This window comes from Sciurus vulgaris (assembly GCF_902686455.1).
Source record: "Sciurus vulgaris genome assembly, chromosome: 5".
NCBI classification, from domain to species: domain Eukaryota; kingdom Metazoa; phylum Chordata; class Mammalia; order Rodentia; family Sciuridae; genus Sciurus; species Sciurus vulgaris.
Genome location: NC_136465.1, coordinates 162,046,077 through 162,068,184, shown reverse-complemented (window position 1 = coordinate 162,068,184; position 22,108 = coordinate 162,046,077). Strand labels below are relative to the sequence as shown.

Here is a 22,108-nt window from a genome sequence, read left to right as displayed (position 1 = left end):
AAACAGCCTATTTCCTGAGTAGATTTATGAAGTATATGTATTTTGTTTGAAAATTGACAAGTTTGAATCACACAGAATAAAGATTCACACTGTGAACTAAGGTGCTGCTGATAATATGAAATATTATTATGGTGGATGATTGGTTAAATTTTTATCTAAGATTTCATCTAGTTTTATTTTGTGATCTGTGCAAATATGAAAATTGAGTTCTCAATTTAGCCTATCAGAATTTATAATTATAAAAAATACTAAAGTATCTTAATTGTATTATTTTTTATAACATAAAAACAAATTTTTATAGAATAACTGCTAAAACTACATGAATACATATTGAAATAGTTTTTGTTCCTATTTTTAATGGATAGATAGGATTGGACATCAAAAAATAACAGGAAAATTTAAGGCAGAGGCTAGACTACCAAGTGCACAGTTCCGGGGATATTGCTGGCATGGAGTACAATGTAAATAGTGCCATCTGGAGTTCTACAGCATCATAGCCCTGAGCAAACTACAGTGTTAGAATAAAGGCTTGTGTTAGCAATAATAGAACAGGTTAAATAGGCTAAGAGAAAGAGGGAATAGCATAGCAAGACAGTCTATAGGATGTAAAGTTGAAAAGTACAGAAGGATAATGTTCTTGCAAATCATCCAGTTTGTATATATATAGTTTCAAATAACTCAATGTTTTGCCAAGAAATAAATTATTGAAAAACATTGCAGAAGACTATTCTCTCTTGAAATGTTCCCACCTTTTCATTAGTTTCTAAAGTTTACTCTGTCATTCAAAAATTATGTAGTTATTAGTATTGTTGACTCTTAGCAGCTGACTAGCTGTGGCACCCCAATCATCAGGACAACCAAAAATGCCACTTAGGTATTGAGAATCACCAGTTTTTATGGCACTCTTTTGTGCATTTATATGAATGCTGTAAAGTCATAAATCAGTGAATCTGGATAAAGGAATGAGTACAACTACGTATTTGTCACAGCAGCTTTTTAAGAATGCTGTTACCAAAAAAAAAAAAAAAAAAAAAAAGCATCTTGACATATGTGTTTAGCAAAGGATATGCTGAGGTAAATCGCGGAAGTGCTAGCCATTCAGGCTCTTGTACAAACATATATATACACCAATATGTATGTGTACATACATTGGATGATGTAAATACTGCTTTGATCTGTGTGTATTATGTGTGCTCTTCTATGTTAATGCACAGGAAGATATAAATACTGATATTCATAGTTATGACCCAGCATCATCAAAAGGAAGTTAAAATTATTACAATATTTTAGAGGCAAAAAAGTACATATTAATTTAGAAAGATTTATTGTCTCCTACCTCCAAAAAGAAGGTAAAAGGTAAAAGTAGTGTTTAAGAATTTTAATGGGTTAAACTTACTGTTTAAAAAACTCACAGAACATCTCATTCCCAGTCAGTGCCAAATAGCAGATGTTCTTGTATATTAGAAACAGTTTCATTCTGTAGAACAAGATCAACACATTTAGTATAGTCAACATTTAGTACTTTGGGGGATACAAAAAAAGAGAAGACCCAGTACTCACTGTAACTATGAGAGATGTCAGAAATAAATCCCTTTTCTGCTTCTCCTTACCCTTCAGTAATCTTTTAAGATATTAGATAAAAATTTATGACAAAGGAAAATTGCCTTATAGAAATTAGGGATGTTTTAGTCTAAGACTAGTGAATTAGAGACATATAATGTGCCATTCACTTTGTTTATAAAACATGAAATATTTGTAAATGTCATGTTCTAGCTAGGATCATTTTTTAAAAGAATGGGAGAAGGGATAGGATATAAGAAAGAATAACTTTGTTTTGTTTTGTTTTTAAGAATGTAGTCACACCAGTGGATAAGGGAATACTAAATTACCTAAACTAGTCACTAAGCCAATAGTATAGGGTTACAAGAGGAAAAATTTTTGAAGAGGAAAAATAATGTTTATCAACTGTCTTTTGTGTACTACATGCTGAGTTCTTGCAGTATCACCTGTCTTGATACATTTGAGAGTCTCTTAAGTTCCCTAGAGTAGTGTTGTTTCTCCCCCACCTCAGCTGAGTTCACAAAATATGTGATATATTTAAAAACAGTCCTTGTGGAAAGCAGAAAAAGGGAGACTAAGAGCCTTCTGAAGGTAGGCCAATGACCTATTCTTGGGAGTTAATCCACATTTAGGAGCACATAAACCATGCCTAAATAATTCCAGACACAAAGTGAAATCAGAGTAATTCCTATTATTCATTATAAAGTTATGGTTAAATCGGGAAATGAAGTTCCCTGCTTATCTTCTAAAATTCCCTCTAATTTTTAGAATATGTTCAATCAAAAGTAATTATTGTATAAGTTTAGCAGAGCTTTGAGAATGGAATAAAATTGATAGTTTGTGTTATTTGATAATACTTTACCTCCAATAAATAGAATTTAAGGATTCTGTGTGTGAAAATATTCTCCAAAAATACTAAAACCTTTTGGTCACATTTACAGACCATTTTTATTCAATGAATGAAATAATAAGTTAATGAAAGATTAGAATACATTAAAAAATCAATAAAGTAATTAAAGAATTTTCTAAAATTTTGCATGATGATGTACTGCTAACATCACTCTGTGGAATTCAATACTTTGTTCTTTCTCATGTTCCCTTCTAGATAAAATACAAAACCAGTATTTAATAAAGTCTATTACCAAACCAGTGATTACCATAATTTCAGCTTGCTTTATGTGGTCCTCATGTGGTTACATTAAGTGAATTATATAAATGAGGGTCATGCACAAATACTTTCCAGGTTTACTTTGAAAGTCCATTGATGTGCATAATGAGGACTACTTTGCCTTATTTATAGTTTTAGTATTCAGCATGTCAAAATTTTTAAATTGTAAAGTTTATCAAAAATTTCTTGGACATCATGAAATTCTCATATTTCCTAAATAGTGTAAGGGTGTTTGTGTTAAGGCTTGTGTCAGTTAAAGGAAACGTCCTACTCTGAATTCCTTAAAAATGAAATTATATATGATTTGTTTGAAAACTACCATATGGTATTTCTTTGCAGTTGAGTTTAATTCTAAGGTTTATTTTTAAATGTGACAAAATTTCTTAAAATTCTCATTCTTAAAAAATCTGCCTATTTAACTTAAATGAGATGTTAATAATTCTGCTGTGGGGTGTTCTCAGTTTCTCACCTCTGGGATATTAAACTTGTAGTTTCTGCTTAATTTGTTTATAATTTCAAGAAGTCAAAATAAAACAACAGTGTGTAAGTTCACATGATCTTTTCTTACCCCTCTAAAAATTTATGAAGATAGGTAATTGTAGAGTTTTTTGGTTTGATATAGTTGGTTCATTAGTATTATGCTTGAAACAAGACACTTCTTCACTTTCCCCAAAATACTCAACAGCATTTGATTATATTCTCTAATTTTGACTCACTACTTTTAATTATTGAAAGGTAAAATAATAAACATATGCAATTAGTTCTTTCTTACCCTTTAGTTCTTATTCAAAAGTCAGTAAAATAATCCATTAATACTGCTAGCGCATTGAAACTTACTACTACTTGCTCAGTAGATTTGAGTATTTAAAAAGAATAGAAATTGAGCTTATTTTCTAAATTCATTTGAAGTATCTTTTATAAAATTCCTACTTCAAACTGTCATGCCATTTTGGTTTTGCTCACTTTTAAAGCTTTTTTGCCTCTCAAGATTCTCCATAGTCTGGGCCATAAACTAACAAAGTCTATTCACCTCTCTAACCTACCAAACCCACTGTCAAGATTTGTCAGTCTAATCCGTGGATTGGGGCTTTCAGTTAGAAGATTCCCTATCTCTGAACTTCCATTATGCTTAAACTGAGGTTTTGTTTGTTCATTTGTTTTTGTGGTGCTGGGGATTGAACCCAGGGTCTTACGCATGTGAGACAAGCACTCTACCAACTGATCTATATCCCCAGCCCAAACTCAAGTATTTCAGCAGTAAATCATTTTATTATGTTTCACTTTCCTTTCTAATTGTGTGTTTACTTACTAAAGAAGTTTGCCATGGCTTAACTTTTTTTGAGTCATCTATATCATAAGTATCTTAGTTACTGATTACTTGGAAATGAGAGGGAAAATCCTCATTTTGCTATCACAGACTCAGTAAAAAATGTGTTTCTTGTCTAAGAGTCATTGGAGGTCCCATTCATGCACCCAGGGACATTGTAAAGTGACTCCCAATCCTTATAACTACATCTCTGCAGAATTACTTTTGTTCTTGTTTTCTTATTTAATTATTCAGTACACTGATTCATGTGATCTAGTCATTTCTTTTAGAAAGATTGTGGTTTGTATTCTTTTCTTTACCCTTTACAGAGGGCCAAATGGATACAGATGTGTCATTTAATGTCATCCATTCCTCCTTTTGTCTTGCTGTCAAAAACATTTGGTAGCAGAAATTTCTGTCTACAATGAACTCCCTAGGAGACAATGAGCTGCCAATTAAAAATGGAAAACAAGAAGAGCAGAGTATTGCTCAGGAAATTTCCGTTTGAATTCTCAAACAGAATATCTACCTCTGCTAGTTGTCAATTTAAAAGTCTCTTGAGATATCTAAGATATACCCATATGCCAATGCCAAATTTATGACACCATTTTCTTAATTAAATGGGACAATTGCATTTGAGTACTATATGGTAGAGATACTTAATGTTCTGCTGAAAAGCACTCGGTCTGAAATGAGGCAATAATTTTAGCAATAAACTACTAATAGTAAAGTAAGTATAATTCATAATCTTAGACCCAGTTAACTCTTCGTTCATTCTTTTTACGGCAAACCACAGCAGTTCTGTTTAGGACTACAGTGATGGTGCGGGAAAGATGTTTATTATAATTACAATTCAAATTGGATCAAACCTTATTTCGCTTGAGGATAATACTATACTCAGTGCCCTTTGATTTATTGGGTCTGACTTCTTAATGTATCAGCAGATAACCTTCACCTTAGAAGCTTTTCCTTTAAAATTTCCTTTGCAAACATTTAAATATAGTATACATGTGTATTTCATATAGCTTCTAATTTTTTGGCCCAGGTAATTTAACCTGGTAACATTTATTCCATACTTCTGCAAATGGTCTATTGTCTTTTCATTTATTCATTTATTAAGAAGACTATGAACTCTTAAAACTAATTAATTTTTAGGTAATTTTATTATTATGAACAAATTTGCTGAATAAATTTACCAATATTAAACCCTGAATTTCTAAATATTAAATTTGTTTTCCTGTTTCAGTAGAAGCCCTGTTTTTTTAAGATCCATTTACAGAGCTTCTGTGTATTGTATTCACTACATTTTAAAACTTATGTAAATATGTCCAGTAGTTTCTTAGAACCAAAAAGTCAGTAAACTCAGGAAATCATTTTGAAAGTATGCCTACCTATCTTATTTTAATATATAGCATATATATGAGAAAAAAATTTGCCGATCTTTTTATATTAGGCCCAAGCTTTTTTTCTTAGATTATGAGTCATTGATTGGCATTAGACTTCTTGTATTGCATGAGCAGTAACAATAATACAATGTCTACCAGGAATACAGCACTTACAAAAGTAGTCTTAATTCAGAATACATCTGGATTTTGATTATTTTTGTCCTTTAAGCTTTTGTAGCTGTCTCACATACCTAACTTACAAGAGTTTTGTTTTTGTTTTTGTTTTTTGTGGTGCTAAGGATTGAACCCAGGGCCTTTTGCTCACAAGGCAAACACTCTACCAACTGAGCTATATCCCCAGCCTGAGGGTTTTGTTTTGTTTTTTTTTGTTTTTTTTTTTTTGTTTTTCCTTTTAGAAACAGCCTTAATTGCCATCAACTTCATTAAAAGAGCACTTTGATTTTCGTGTTTTGTCCATTCACATAATAATAATTATATAATTACAACAATAAGCAAGATTTTACATCAGATTTAGAAACATGGTTTGCTAAGAAAAAAAACCCATATTCCCTCTTGGTAAGCATACAACAAATATACAAGTGGGAACATTAAGAAATGGCTTTCTCTTTCTCTTCATTCCTACAGAGGGAGAAAGGAAGAATCTGTCACAAGGAAATCCATTTACAGAGCTTCTGTGTATTGTATTCACTACATTTTAAAACTTATGTAAATATGTCCATACATACATATATGAAAATAACAATATAAAATGTAAGAATTACAAAATAAGACCACTGAAAAGCTATGCCTTTTGCCATTCTGACAGTATTTAATCAGAAATAAGAGAAAGTGTTAGCTATTTTCCTTTGGTAATTTAAAAAGAACAGGGCTGGGACTGTGGCTCAGCAGTGGAGCTCTTGCCTTTCATGTGTGAGGCACTGGGTTCAGTCTTCAGCAGCACATAAACATGAGTAAAATAGCCTGTAATCCCAGCGGCTCCGGAGGCTGAGGCAGGAGGATCACGAGTTCAAAGCCAGCCTCAGCAAAAGTGATAATGAGATAAAAAATAGGGCTGGGGATGTGGCTCGGTGGTCAAGTGCTCCTGAGTTCAATCCCTAGTACAAAAACAAAAGAATAAAATAGAAGTGTTGTGTCCATCTACAACTAAAAATATCTTAAAAAAAAAAAGAAAAAAGAAAAGAACAATGAGAGAAAAAAAGGAAATACGAGGTGCAGCCAATTTGGAAAACAGTTCAGTGATACCTGTAGAACATATTTGTAAACTATGGTCCAGCAATTCAAAGCCTAGGTATATACCTAGCAGATATGTGTATGTAAGGGGGGTTGTATATGGATATCTGTACTCAATAAAATTAGACCATGCACAAAAGGGTTTATAGTGGCATTTTTGGTAATGACCAAAAGTTGAAAACAACCTAAATATCTGTCAGCAGAATTAATAAATATGTTGTGGTATACTTAATTAATGAATACTGTGTAATTGAGTTGTTAAATCTTATTTCCCTTTTTGATAGATGAGAATGAAGAGATTACAACATGCAACAATGTTTGTAAATCTCAGAAAACCTAATGACCAAAAAAATATGAAACATGATTCCATTGTTATGGTATTAAAAGACAGACAAAAGTAAGTTATGGTGTTAGAAGTCAGGATAGCCATGTTAGTAGTCAGCTCTTTTGTGAAAGCAAGGAAATGGGATGGAGGGCTTTTGGAGTTCTGGAAATACTCTGTGGATTTGGATTCTGTTCTCTTTGAATACATTCAGTTTAATTATATGCCTAAGATTTGTATACTTTTATTTTGCATGATGTACTTCAAAAAAAAGCAAAAGAAATGTAATTTTTATCTGATGAAACTAATGTGAACTATATGAACCATGTAGTAAAGACACAGAAAAATGAGTTAAGTTCCATTAAAGGATTTGAGAAGGGTTTTATTATAAAATCTATCAAAAGGGAAATAGGCCTTAACAATTTAAATTATACCATCTGTAGCTAATTTAGTTAGGATAACTTATTTCAGCTCAATTTGTTGTATTTTGCATATTTAGTACTTAAGTTATGCAACCACTGAGAATTATTGAATAAGCATGTAATTATGAATCATAAATCATTTTATCCTAGTCCCCTGAAAAGTAATCTGGATCACCCTCTTTAAATCTTCCTCGTGTTTAAGTCAGTTTTTTTTTAATCAAGTTCTGTTCAGGATAAAATACTATTTTAAAATTTGGCTCATTGGAATATACTTAATTAGTTGACAATTTTTTATAATAGCTCAACCTATATTTTCTGTCCCTTTTGTTTCCTTCATTTGAAAATGTTGAAAAAATCATGAAAATGTCTGGTATGTATTTCCTCAATTCATATAATAGCCAACAAAAAATCAAATACATATTAGAATAAGATCAAAAGAATGGAGGTTTTAAACCAACCTCTCATGGGATTCACTGAATTTGGAAGACAGATTTATGCTATTTCAGTAGTGGTAAAATATATTCTGGCCCAGTACTTTATTATGCAAATGAAAATGGAGAAGAAAGAAATATTTAGTTGCCATAATTAATAATCTCATTCACTGTGGGAAGTGAAACTCTATTGTATAAACCCTTAGTAAATGTGATTCCGCTCTTCAATTACATTGTAATTGTCTCCCTTGTACAATAAATTCAATGAAAAGTGTTGATTTGGCAAAAGAAAAGAGTGTGCTTCAAATATTTAATCAAGTAGATAATCATAAAAATGTTTATGATACTGTAATTCCTATAAGGAAGAAAAAAGTTTGAAATAATGTCATTTGACACAGAATAGCATTGTCTAATAAATATATCTACTTTCTCTGAAATAAGATTTAACCTATATGCATAGGATATATTCCTGAAATTTGTTGAAATTATTTTCATTTCAATTTATCAAAACAATTATAAGTATTTTATAGATGAACTATAAAAACCTAGAAGAAAACGAACTCAGGGTCTTAGGCTTGCCAAGCACAGGATCCACTGGGCCCCAGTCCCTGAAGATGTTCAATTCTCAAGAACCATAATTCTGTGGGCACTTTGCCAATCACCTACTAATTTCTGTCTTTACCTTGCTAATCTCTGTCAGTACCAAATAATAGTGACTAAGTTGATGTAAGAAGTCTGGGTGGGGAATAGCAATTCTCAGAACAAAGTACCATACCTGAGATTTCAGAGTCTTAATTCCACACTGTGGGTGGAAAAGTCATTGAGATGGAAAGCCATGGCAATGAGTAACCCTTGTCCTTGTTACTATGGATTTGTAACTAATGAGGACAAAAAGAGTAGGAGGAACCAACTGTGTGGTCTTCAATCCTTCTTTAATCTGGTAGCTGTCAAGCCCAGCCACCTTTGGGAGAAAACATTGGAGAAGTGAGCCAGATCACAAACTATATAACATAGGAAATAACCTATACCTTTAAGTTGGAAACCCAAAGGTATTTATTGCTTATTCCATCTGTGGAAAATGGTCATGCTTCTAAATTCACATCACCACTTCATATTAGCTTCTTTATATGTTATTTTGAAAATGGAAGTAGTGGGTGAGGGTGGTTTAAGCCTTTCTGATAGGAATGATTGTTAATTGAAGTGACTACCAAATGAGAATGTAACCTGATAATTGACCTAGAAGCTTCAAGATTTTCCACAAAGAGCATATAAATAATTGAATACCAAATAACTGTGTTACTATGTTATGTTAATTAGAATATGTTTGCCTCTTTTACAATATGGTTAAACCAAATCCTTCATACTATTTTCCACGTTTTCAAACAACAGCATTAATTGTCTTTAAAAATGCACACTAAAAAGTGTTCAACATCTCTAGTAATTAGAGAAATGCAAATTAAAACCACCCTAAGATTTCATCTTGCTCCAGTTAGAATGGCTATTATTAAGAACACAAGCAATAATAAGTGTTGGTGTGAATGTGGGGGAAAAGGCTCATATGTTGCTGGTGAAGTTGCAAATTGGAGCAGCCACTCTGAAAAGCAGTGTGGAGATTCCTCAGAAAACTTGGAATGGACCCACCATTTGACCCATTTATCCCACTCCTCAGTTTATACCCAAAGGACTTAAAATCAGCATACTACGGAAACAAAGCCACATCAATGTTTATAGCAGCTCAATTTACAATAACTAGATTGTGGAACCAACCTAGATGCCCTTCAATAAATGAATAGATAAAGAAAATGTGATATATATATAAACAATGGAACATTATTTAGCCATAAAGAAGAATAAAATTTTGACAGTTGTAGGTAAATGGAAGTTGGAGTATATCATGCTAAGTGAAATAAGCCAATCCCAAAAAACTAAAGGCCAAATATTTTCTCAGATAAGTGGATGAGGATACATAACAGGGGCGTTGGGTGGAGGATAAGAGAAGAATGGAGAACTTTGAAATGTGTAGAGGGAAATGAGAGGGGGAGGGGCAGGAGAAGGAAAGATAGTGGAGAGACAGACATCATTACCCTATGTACATATATGATTACATGAATGGTATGAATCTACATCATGTACAGCCATAGAAACGAAAACGCAATGAATCAAAATAAATAAAAATTTTTAAATGCACATTAATTACAAATGTTTATCATGTAATCTGTAGTAATGGCTTTGAATAAATTTGTAGAAATTTCATTTTTAGTAGTAATTTATCAAGAATATTTAATGTACTCCTGTTCTTTTATTAGGATTTGGAACTTGGAAGGAGCACAAACAGCTCATTTTGTTCTTCATTCCCCTGGAATGAGTGTGTGCTGGCATCCTGAGGAAAATTTTAAGGTTATTTTTTTTTTTTTTTAGATGTTGATAGACCTTCATTTTATTCATTTATTTTTATGTGGTGCTGACAATCAAACCCAGTGCCTCACACTTGCTAGGGAAATGCTATACCACTGAGCCACAACCCCAGCCCCAAGGTTGTTATTTATAACTTAGCGTTCTTTTATCAAACTGAAAAAGACATACACATACAATATATACCCCCACAGAAAAGAAAAATCAGTGGCTTCTCATCTGAGAGACCCTAATTGGCATGAGTACATTTGGATTAGTAAGTTTATCTAAAATTGTTAATGTTTTAATTTGACAGCGATCACCCAAAAATGGCATTAATTCAGAGTACACTTTTCCTGACCTTTAGCAGATTTAGTCTAAAACTTGATATGCAGATGATCTAGTAGCAGTGTAAAGTTTATAAAGAACAAAGGCCAGGAGCGGTGGCCTGCCCATAACCTCAGCAACTTAGTAAGGCCCACAGCAACTTAGAGAGGCCCTTTCTCAAAATAAAAAAAAGGGCTGGGTGTATCTCTCAGAAGTAAAGTGATCCTTGTTCAATCACCAGTTTCAAAAATAAAAAGAGAGGCAGGCACATCCAGACTTATGAGCCATAATAAATAGAAAGCATCAGTGGCTTCAGGCAGATTTGCCCTATCCCAGGGGTTCGAAAAGTAGAGCTTCCTAAAATACTAAAGGTACACTAAGAGATCTGATTATCCATTGGCCTTAACTCTGATTTCACTGGGAAAACAGGAGCCATTCAATAAGAGTTATGCTATTAATGGCTCATGCCTGTAATCCCAGCAGCTCAGGAAGTTGAGACAGGAGAATAGCTAGTGGAAAGCCAGCCTCAGCAACTTAGCAAGGCCCTAAGTAACACAGCACCTGTCTTAAATAAGATATAAAAAGGCTAGGGATGTGGCTCAGTGGTTAAGTACCCCTGGGTTCAAGCCTTGGTATCAAAAAGTTATGTTATTGACCAATATTTTCTATTAAACATCGCTGCATTTATTGTATCTCAGTAGAATCTGAGAAGTTTCTGCTTTCTTAAAGTTAATACTTAAGGTGTTCTCTGGGACCCATGCCTGTTCCTTAGGCATCCTGCTTTCACAGTCCTCTAATGTCTTTAAACACTTTCTCCATCCCCTCTCTTCTGTCCTTAAGTTTGCACAAAAAGGTGAATTTGACCATAGCAAACAAATAGTGCTCTCGTATGCTAGGCCCATAGTTAGCATTTCATTTACTCTTCATGGTACCCTTCTGAGGCCTCTGATGATCCCCATTTCATAGATAAGGAAACCACAGTTCAGAGAAGTTAAATAAACTTGCCCAGAGTCACATCAGTGCTAAGTGGAAGAATTGGCATTTGAACCCGAGCAGCCCAACACAATAGTTATTGCTGTTAATGACTGCATTCTTCCATATTCCCTTTAAATTTTAAACTTTCATGCCTTTTATTTTTAAATGTTTGAATATGTCACCCATAACTTTTAACTTGGATTTTTGTTTTCTTTGTCCCATGGTCTAACTGCAGTCTCATTCAGTTGCCACTTCTTTCAGAAATTATCACTGATATTTTTCAAAACATACATTGTCCTTTTCCTTAATTCATGATCCCAACGCAGTTTTTCACACCGTGGACCACCTCTCTCTTGAAGGCCCAAGCTGCACTACCCTAGCCCTCTTGAGCAACGTTGCATGTATCTTTTTACACTGCCAGCTTTTTTTTTTTTTTTAAACTATATATTCATGAGTTGTCCCAAGGATTAGTTCACATTGATACCGTACCCTTTTGTAATAGGGGGTAATAAAAAGAATAAAGTTCCCCCTTTAAATTACACACTGATTTGTAAGGAAGAAAAACATGTAAATATAGCCTCACAGATAATAAGTACTAGAATTTTAAAAATCTATTTAATAGGCTACTGACATAAAGCACAATGAATCCAATCGTCTTGCAGCTTTCACAGAGGAGGTAAGCCCCAGGCTATGTTAGTGTGTTCTTTGACCCTGAGATTCCTTGGAAATTTGTCTCAGGCCTATTAGGTCTTTATATGAAAATTATTCTCTGGATATATGTATGAGCAAAATATTCTAATTTATTCATGTTAGTGCTCTAGTAATGTTTCTGAATCCAGGTTCTAAATTTTTATGCCTAGATTTCTGTCCTAGCACATGAGTCTACTTGAAACAAACATTCTACCAAAATGTTAATACTGCCATGTTTAACTACAATAAACTACTTTTTAAAAACTGACCTAGATGAGAAGAAAATGCATTATAACATCTACCTCCAAACATATATCTTAATGCTAAATTTATTATTATTTCAGATTCCTTTCTTCCATATGCTTTAACTTAATTTTTATTTTCCTTCTAAAGATCATTGAAATTCCACCCTACCCCATCTTCTTTTTTATTTAATGTTTCTATGATTTCCTAATGTTTGGAAGTTCCTGCTCCAAATCACATTAACTCACAAACCTCAAGTCATATTTAATTCTTTCCTTCCCTAAATAAACATAAACATTCCCCTGCCTTTAAATTTTTCCTTCATTGTCACCAACTCTACTTGTTCCCATCTTCATTAAGATGCATCTTCCTTTTCCTGTTCTCTTAGTTGGCTTTCATCAGGCCTTGGTTTGTTTCTGAGGTCTCTGACTTTCCACTCTTTGATCCTTCTTGCCTTATTGGTTAATATCCTTAAAATACCAGATTCACATATCACTCCTAAACTCAGAAGCTTAGAATACAGAAAAGTGTCACAGAGAATTGGTTTAGAGTATGAACTCTTGTGTTAACTGCTTGAAGTCAAGTTCAAGTCTGCCACTCAGTAGTTGCTTAAACTCTGTCATTTGCTGCCTTCACTTCCTCCTCTTGTAAAATGGTTATTTTTATTATTTCAACACTAAATAAATTAACATTTGTAAAGTCCTTTTAAAAGTACATAGTAAACAATCAGATGTTGAGGGTGTTTTTATAGCTATAACAATCTAGTGCTTTTCAGTGGCCTACCATGTTAGTTCAAACACAAAATTTTTATTCTCTTCTGCTTGATCTTGATGAAAATTAAACAACCAAAAGAGAAGAGAGTTGGGTCTCTGATTACCTATCTCATAGAAAGCTTAGAAAAATCACATGAGATAAACTACACGAAGGAGCCATATAATCTGGAAAACACAAAATAAATGCATATGGTAAAATGGAAATTTTCTTGAGGTTAAGGCTCATGTGTTTTATCTTTGACTTCTGTTGAAAGTAACAGTGTTTACATGTATATTTGTATACAGTGAATCCTCATTATTCACAGATTTTTGTATTTGTAAATTTACCTACTTATTAAAATGCATTTGTAACCCCCCCAAATCAGTATTCCTAGCACTTTTGTAATCACCGATATGTGCAGAGCAGCAAAAATATTGAAACATCTAATGTGCACATTCCCAGTTAAGGTCAGACAAGGCAACGCTCTGCTTTCTTGTCTGAGTCCTCATACTATAAATACATGTCTTTTCCATGGTCTGCCAGTGTCACATTTTTTACATTGTTGTGCTTTTTGTTGTTAATTTTGTTGTATAAAATGGCCCCCAAGCATAGTACTGAAATGCTGTCTAGTATTCCTAAGTGCAAGGCTATGCTATGCCTTATGGAGAAAATACCTGTGTAGATAAACTGTGTTCAGGAATAAGTTATAGTGCTTTTGATCATGAGGGTCTATGTTAATGAATCAAGATAAATCAAGATACATTACATAAGGTGTCTTTAAGCAGAAACACAACAGTATGTATGCATTGACCAGTTGTGAAAAATGATCTTGGGAGCTCCCAAGAATCTAACCCTTTATTTCCCCTAGAAGCAGTTGTTTAATATTTGCTAATTCAGTGTTTGCCACAACTTCATAGCACCTATTATAATTAATGAGAGTCAGCTATCTATATAAATATAGTAGATGCTCAATGAAGGACTGTTAGAAGAATAATGGAATGACTAAACAATCACATTTTAGCCATATCGTAACTTTTTGAGTCTGATATAATTGTCCCTCATTTTACCAATAAGAAAAAAGCAAATTTCAGGTCATTCAACAGATTATGGCAGAGACCAGGAATTTTGATGCCAGTTTCCACATTCTCTTCAGCCTACCACTGCTATTTCATACCTTTAGGGATGTTTTTATCTTAATATAATCAAAATTAAAAGAACATTCTTACTCTGATTTTTTTTTTTTTTTTTTTTTTTTTTGGTGCTAAGGATTGAACCAAGGGCCTTGTGCATGCAAGGCACACACTGTGCCAACTGTGCTATATCCCCAGCCCCTAAAACAGCATTTTTAAAAAGAAAGAACTTTACAGAAGATGTAAAGAATTTTATATAGCACCCTCTTTGGGGGTCAACAGCTCATATACTTAGATAAACACAGCAATCTCTTATTTGTGCTTTTGATAAAATCACAGATTTAAAAAAACTGATTATTGAATATATTAAATCAGTGTCATCTTAGAAAAAAAGGAAATACCGAGTGCAAAGCTACTGTGGGTCGCACTGGCTACGTGTTTTACATACATTACTCATTTAATCATTACAGAAACCCATTAGCTATCCTTACCCTCCAGTCTCCAGTTTAGAAATGAGGGAGCTGCCTATCATATGGCAGCATTGTTCAGTTTTTAAGTGGAGGAAGCAGCCTTGCTACCCAGAACTGCCTGAGCTCTTCGACTATACCATGCTGGAAACAAACTTAAATTGCATATATATATATATAACAAAGATATAGCTACATCAAGAGATACATATTTAGCTATCCTTTCTAGACAATAAAGCTAACATAAAAGGTTAACTTTTCCCAGAATGAATATTCAGGTTGATCTCTTCTGCCTAATGACCATACGTCATCATTTAAAGTTCTTTTTTTCTTGAATCTTTATCTGAGGTGTTTTCTTTTTTTTCATATTCAGTAGAAATTTTTACATATCTTTCTTAATTCTTTTGCATTTTATCTCTTTAAATATGTGCATATGTTTACTTTTTGTAGTATAACATTGAATCTCTGCTTGCTTCTCAGATTTAGCTAGTGAGATCAGTAGTTAAGTGTTCTTTTCTTCGTCTGTCTTACAGCTGATGGTTGCAGAGAAGAATGGAACTATCCGATTTTATGATCTTTTGGCCCAACAGGCTATTTTGTCTCTGGAATCAGAACAGATACCATTAATGTCAGCACACTGGTGCTTAAAAAACACCTTCAAAGTTGGAGCTGTTGCAGGAAATGATTGGATAATTTGGGACATCACTCGGTCCAGGTACTTCCTTAGTATGTTTGTATCTTGTTTACAAAAACACCAGTAACAATCACTATATAATAATATAATAATATAATCTGGCCCTCCAAGTGGAATGAAAATAAGACTGTCCTGTAGAAGGGCTGGAGCTCTGGGGTTTCACATAACATAACATGCTTTGCAGGTTTACTTTGGGAGTAACTCAGGACAATGCAGAGGAGGAAATCTTTGATCTGAGTAATGTTTACTTATGTTAGAAAAGAAGAATAACTGACCCTGTTGAAAGATGTGCCCTGTAATGAATGGTTCTAAGTTGTGTCGTATTTTATCTATTTTAACTGGGTGCTTACTTGGAATTTTGTTATTGTTTAAGTATATTGTGCTTTTAAAGAGCAAACACCATTAAAACCTTTCATTTCATCTACTTAAGTTTAACACATTAAAGTCACAGAATGCAAAATCCTTTTTTAGTTATCCTCAAGAGACAAGACCGGTACACATGGATCGAGCCTACCTGTTCAGGTAATGCACCATTTTTGTTGGAGTTGCCACCTTTGATTTTGTGCTGTACCACCACTGAAATTCTTCCCTAGCCTTCACCATTAGACTGGATTTTTTCCCCCCGATTGTTTTGTTGTTATTTTGCTTTCTCAACTCAGTCTTTACTTTTGCCTTTTGGTCTAGGCTACAAGTGGGGGTTTTTCCAGACATTTTGTTTGAAAAATGTTGTAACTCACAAAAATACATGTTGTCACTCTATCAGTATCACTCAACAATTTGAAATATATTTTGCTACCTTATTGTTCTGTGCTGATAAAGATGTAAATGTACTTGGACCTATGTTTATTTATAAACTTCATTGTTGCATTTTGAATGAGAACATGCCAGACAGTATATATCTTCATTTCAGCATGCCGGGTTTGTTTCTACTTAAACTGATCTGCCTTGATCTTTTTCATTCATTTCATTTTTCTTACTATTCCATTGTAAAGTGTAATCAGTGAGCTGCTTTCAGCTTTAAACAACAGGAAACCCAAATATCAGATACTACAATCAGTAGTAATATGCTATTTTTCATCAAATCTAAAATATCCCCCAAAAAATATAGGACTTGACACCATTATTGAAAATAACATATATTCAATTACTATAAGAATGCCATAGATATAAGCTGCATCCTGGTTTCAGAGATGGTAGCAAACAAATATTTTTAGATCAATGAACTATGGTACTTAAGAAGTCTGGAGGAAACAGTTTGGGTGTTGGTTTAGTAACTCTTCAGTGTTATCAAGAGCTCAGACATTTTTCACCTTTTCCTCTGCCATCCTCAGTGCCTAGGCTCTGGGCTTGTTGATACACAGCTCTAAGATGGCTACTAGAGCTCCAGGCATCGTGGCCTCATTCCAGACTAAGATCAGAGGAGAACCAGGAGCATTCTCCTTTTCATTGGGTATTGCTGTGACTACTTTAAGATAGTTATATCTCACTGGACTGTGCCAGAAAAAGTTGGGGTTCAGTTAGCATGAAAGAAAAGCAAAATAGCTGCTGGACAGGCAACTAAGAATGTCCAAGACTAGCCATTTTCTTAAATCATGGAATCCTTTTTTCTTATATCTTCCATACTCCATTTATTATGCTAGCTAGGCATGTTGTCAAAGCCCCAGTAACAGGACTGGGGGTGTGGCTCAGTGGTAGAGTGCTTGCCTAGCATGTGTGAGGCACAGGGTTTGATTCTTAGCACCTCATATAAATAAATGAAAAAAATAAAGCTTTATCAACATCTTAAAAAATATTAAAAACAAAAAAGCTCCAATAACATTGATTTGGTTAACTTCAATGTCCAGAATGCCTTGAAGCTTAAATGTTTAACTATTCTAGGCATTTATATCATGCCAGAAATTTAAACACATGAATATATTGCTTATAAGAAATGTCAATAAACCTTAAATGTATTGTACTATGAGGTTTTATATCTATCTGCTGTCTTATTGGTGTCTTGGGCCTCCCACTACACTGTTTGCCCTTTGCGTATAAGAAAGGGACTGTATTAACCTCATGTAACCTTGGAGCTTAATGCAATGACACAATAAACATTTAATATTTACAAAATGAGAACATATTTATAGCTAACTGTAGATATCCCCAGTCTAAAGGTAAAGCCACATTACCAAATTTAAGATTAGAAAAGTTTTGCTTTTTTGCAGGGGGAAAAATAACCTGTTTCAGAAAAGCTTGTAGTTATCTGTAGAATATCGTGCTTATTCTTATGCTTTCTCATTTCTTAGATGGTCCACAATTAGTGAAAACTTGTTTGCAACCACTGGTTATCCTGGCAAAATGACAAGCCAGTTGCAAATTCATCATTTAGGACACACTCAGGTAATATCAAAATGTTTTGTGGCATATTTGTTTTTTTAATTTACAATTTCAACTTTTCCACAAATTTGTAACTTGTAACTAAAGACATGTATGTTTTTTATGTGCTTAAATTGAATGCGTTTTTGTTATTTAAATCACCAGTGACAACAGATTTTTTTTTCCCAAAATTCATGTAAGAAGCATATTTCTTCTATTGGTTCTGTATTTTCTCTTTTATTTAAATATATTAATCGAATTTTGCTTCTTTGGTTGGTACTGACTGCAAAAATTCTTGAGTCAGGGCTATATCAGTTATTCATAAATAGATTATAGCCTTCATTCAAGCCATCTGCAAATAGATAATTTGCATTTCATGTCTGAGGAAGCATATTTTTAATATTTCTACTTTTAACAAAGATAATTTATCATTGTGTTTCTTATTTTTAGTTTTCATTTATGAGCTTTGGGGATTTATTTTGCTCCTTTAATTCTTCTCATATTTTATAGCCTGTCCTCACTGGTTCTGTAGCCGTTGGATCTGGCCTTTCCTGGCACAGGACTCTCCCACTGTGTGCAATTGGAGGAGACCACAAGCTGTTGTTTTGGGTGACTGAAATATAAAATAAATTTTGTCTTTAGATTCTTAAACTTTGTATTTTTAGTATATATTTTGGAAAACTCCTTATTTTTATATCAAATAGCCTATAAACTCTAGAATGTCTCAGTTGTTGCTTTTGTTAAATAAAATGTTGATGGTTTGAAAAATAATTTTCCTACTCTACATATTTTTTTAAATCATCATGTAAGACTGTATAATTGTCTTAGCAAGCAACTCAGCTCCAGAGAAGAGATGAATGGGAAAAAAATTTTTGATTTTACTAAAGGATTATTTCAAGTATGTTCTATCTTCTATATTAAGTATATGCTCTTTTCTTAATTCTCAGGATCAAATATTTACAAAAGGAGAATAAGATCTTATTTTTAGTTTTCATTTATGAGCTTTGGGAATTTATTTTGCTTCTTTAATTCTTCTGAAAGCGGATGAATGTATATGTGTGTATGTGTATGCATTTTTGTTAGCAATCTATGTGTATAGGGGTGTTAAACTTTCTCATTAATTTTAAAGGATTATTAGTCAATTTAATATAAAAAAGGTTTTCAATTTCTTTAAAATATGATTTGATTATGTTACCCTACCCTGTATACTATATGTAGATTGCTTTGGTCTGGACTTCTCAGCGCTCTTAGAATATCTGGTGTAAGAGATAAAACTCACCTGAAAGAATGACTTGTGATTTATACCTTTAAAACCCTCCCTCTTTTATGGATCTTCATCATTTTTACTAAGAAACATTAACATTTTAGGAATGGTACCTCATGGCGAACTGTGTTTCCCCGCTATTAAAATCAGTGTTATGTAAGATAGGCATGTCGTTTTTATGACACATCATGATGAAGCTAAAAGTGTATAAGATGATGCTCTGCTTGTCAGTTTGGTAGAGTTAAATAAATTTCTATAAATTAAGCATTCCTGCAAGTTAATGCACTCACTCTCTGGAGTTTCATTTCCTCTTGTAAAATAGGAGATTGAAATCATTGTCTTATGGAACTGCTGTGAGGATTAAAGGTGAATGGAAATACCTAGCATGTGTCTGCCACACCATTCAGAGATTTGCAGATATTACTGATTTATTTCAAAGATGTATAATTTTATTTTTGAGGATCTAAAGATGTATTTTTAATTAATAAAGTCAATAAATATTTTTTATTCAGGTTTTCTATTCATAAGGTATCTTATAATAAGTATCCTATGGAATCAGGAAAATTGTGAGAGGAAAATATTGTAGGTAATTTTAAAAATACAGTGAAGTTTTATAATCAGATAAGTGTTTGTAAATCTCAAGCTTTGAAGTATAGGTGAAAATATTATATAGCAGTTTTTTCTAAGTCAGTTATATAATACAGTAAGTATAATTACCAACTAAGATAGTTTACCTCTTCATAAGCAAATTCTGAACTCCTGAAAGAGAGAGCAAAGTACAGGGAATTTTTATTGTAATCCCTTTTAACAGTCTCTCTAATGAATGAAGATCTCTAAAAGTGTTAGAATAAGTCAAAAGGATACAATATCAATAGTGACTTGTAAGAATCTGCCACTTCAGGATGATCCAAAATATAAGGTCATTTGATAAAGCCAGTGTCTTTTAAAGTTGTGACTTTGAAAAATTGATGTAGAAAAATAGGGTGAGTTGTGTTGTGGGATGGAGATCGGGGAAATGAGTATGTTGGGCTTGGGTCTCTAGGAACAGATTCTCTAAAGTGTAAGGCCTTATCCAGAACGTGAAAGTGTACTGATTAAATTTCCCAGTAGATCTGCCATCTTTTATTTGGGGAAACCTCCTTGGGAAAAGAGAACCCATGGTGAATGTGTAAATATAGTTATGTCAGAAAGAGCAGGAAAGGTCAGCCTCAAAGGGAAGAAAATGGCAGTTCCATTTGTCAATAATGTAACAATTGTATGATAGATCATTTTGAAGAATTGAGAGATGCCTTTAGCTCTTAGTTGTAGTGGTGGAATGTACTTTATCCTGAATAAACATGGAACACTCGAACCTCTCCTTTAAGTTTTACATAGGCTTCAGGTCCACTTTCTAACATCTACATTGTTAAACTGTATTGTACTCAATTACTTTTGAAATGGTGTAATGATATTCTTTTACCTTAGTAAACTTTGTTTTTTGAAATGTTTTCATTAGACTAAGACATGAGGAAATGTTTATGAGGAATTAGTTACTGGTCATCACTTCTAATTCCTGATAAGTAACAAATGAGGTCCAATATTGTTTCCCAGTTTTAATTTTCCATGTTTGTTTATGAATATGTCTGAGAGGGTTTTTCTTCTGTTGAGATTAAGTTTTCCTAAGGATTGCTTCACTTGCAAACACTGTTGAAAAGAAAAGAAAAAAAAACAGCTCTAAAACTTAGTATTATTTAAAACTGTTGAAGCAAAAGTCAGGATATCACAAATCTGCAAGATGTCAGAGCTAAATCCTACTCTTTCAAAATGATGGGATCATAAGTCTCATTTTATTTTTTATGATTTGGTCTGTATGTTATGAATATTTCAACGTGTCTCCCATGCCAGAACACAAAATCACACACCCATGGACTCTAATTTGTTTCTTACTTTGGTAATTTGTGACTACATATTGACACTGACCTAGAAATGTTCCTGTGGCTGTTTTAAATCTCATGTCAGTGGAGAAGAAATTGAAATCTGGTTTGCACATTTGTGTCTGGTTTTTCGTTATTGTTCAAAATCTGATATTATCCCAGAAATGCTGATTGGGGAGTTATGAGATAGTATTATGCCCCAGACTAATTTTAAGAGTTGTGAAGAGAGTTGTTCCAGACTATTTCCATGGTTCTCTGTTGCTCAAAAAATTAGCTCAATTTAACCCACCTTTATACCATACCAGTAGCCTTTACTCTGAGTCTCCAGAAAATTTGCAGAGTGCACATGACCATTTTGGAGGTTCATTTCCACACATTCCTCATAGGAGCTTGGTCAAGTCCTCAGACACAGCACTCTGTTCCAGTATATCTTTATCAGGCTGTCTGTGTGCTCAGTAATAAGGACAGGAGAGAACACTCTGTGCTTTCATCTTAACACCTTGTTGATTCAAAACATTTATTTTAACAAGCATTTGAAAAGAATTTCAAAACAGCATGCATTTCTAATCATACATTTAAAGAAATATCTTTAAAAATTAAGTAGATGTTTTCTTTTGCTATTAACATGATTTCAGTTTATAATAACTGTTACCTAAGCACAGTAACAAAATAATTAGGATATCAACTTTGAAGATCTCATTTTACAAAAGGGAAAAATACATCCATATTTATGGTGCATCCATACTTAAATTCAACATAAGCAGTTTCTTTTGCATGGATGCACACTTACTTCATGGAGAAGCAAAAGCATTTAATCTATTTTCTGACCTTTAAAGCTGTTCTTTGAACTACCCTAGGAAAAACAACTGTTGCCCTTATGTAGGATTAAGTGACATTGGTCTGGAAATTTCTTTGGATCAGTTTATTTTTGTCTAACTTATGTCTCTTTTATAAAGTTATTTGCCTTCTCAACTAATTTTTAACAGGGTACTCCACCTTGGGACTTGTAACACTTATGTAAGCTTATAAAATCCATATGAGAGAAGAAGAGGAGTTTTCTC

The 22,108-nt window shown here is 33.3% G+C and overlaps 1 protein-coding gene across 5 annotated transcripts in view; it reads left to right on the top strand.

Moving 5' to 3' along the window:
* Nucleotides 1-19,579, top strand: part of NUP37 (nucleoporin 37) — a 39,442-nt gene extending 19,863 nt beyond the window's left edge. For all 5 annotated transcript variants that reach the window (XM_079141393.1, XM_079141391.1, XM_079141392.1 and 2 more), the window contains 5 exons: nt 10,152-10,242; nt 15,355-15,536; nt 15,987-16,037; nt 17,801-17,894; nt 18,381-19,579. In XM_079141393.1, the coding sequence (XP_078997519.1) occupies nt 10,152-10,242; nt 15,355-15,536; nt 15,987-16,037; nt 17,801-17,894; nt 18,381-18,494 (532 nt within the window). In that variant the 3' untranslated portion in view covers nt 18,495-19,579. The remainder of the gene's footprint in view (nt 1-10,151; nt 10,243-15,354; nt 15,537-15,986; nt 16,038-17,800; nt 17,895-18,380) is intronic.
* The last annotated feature ends 2,529 nt before the right edge of the window (nt 19,580-22,108 follow it).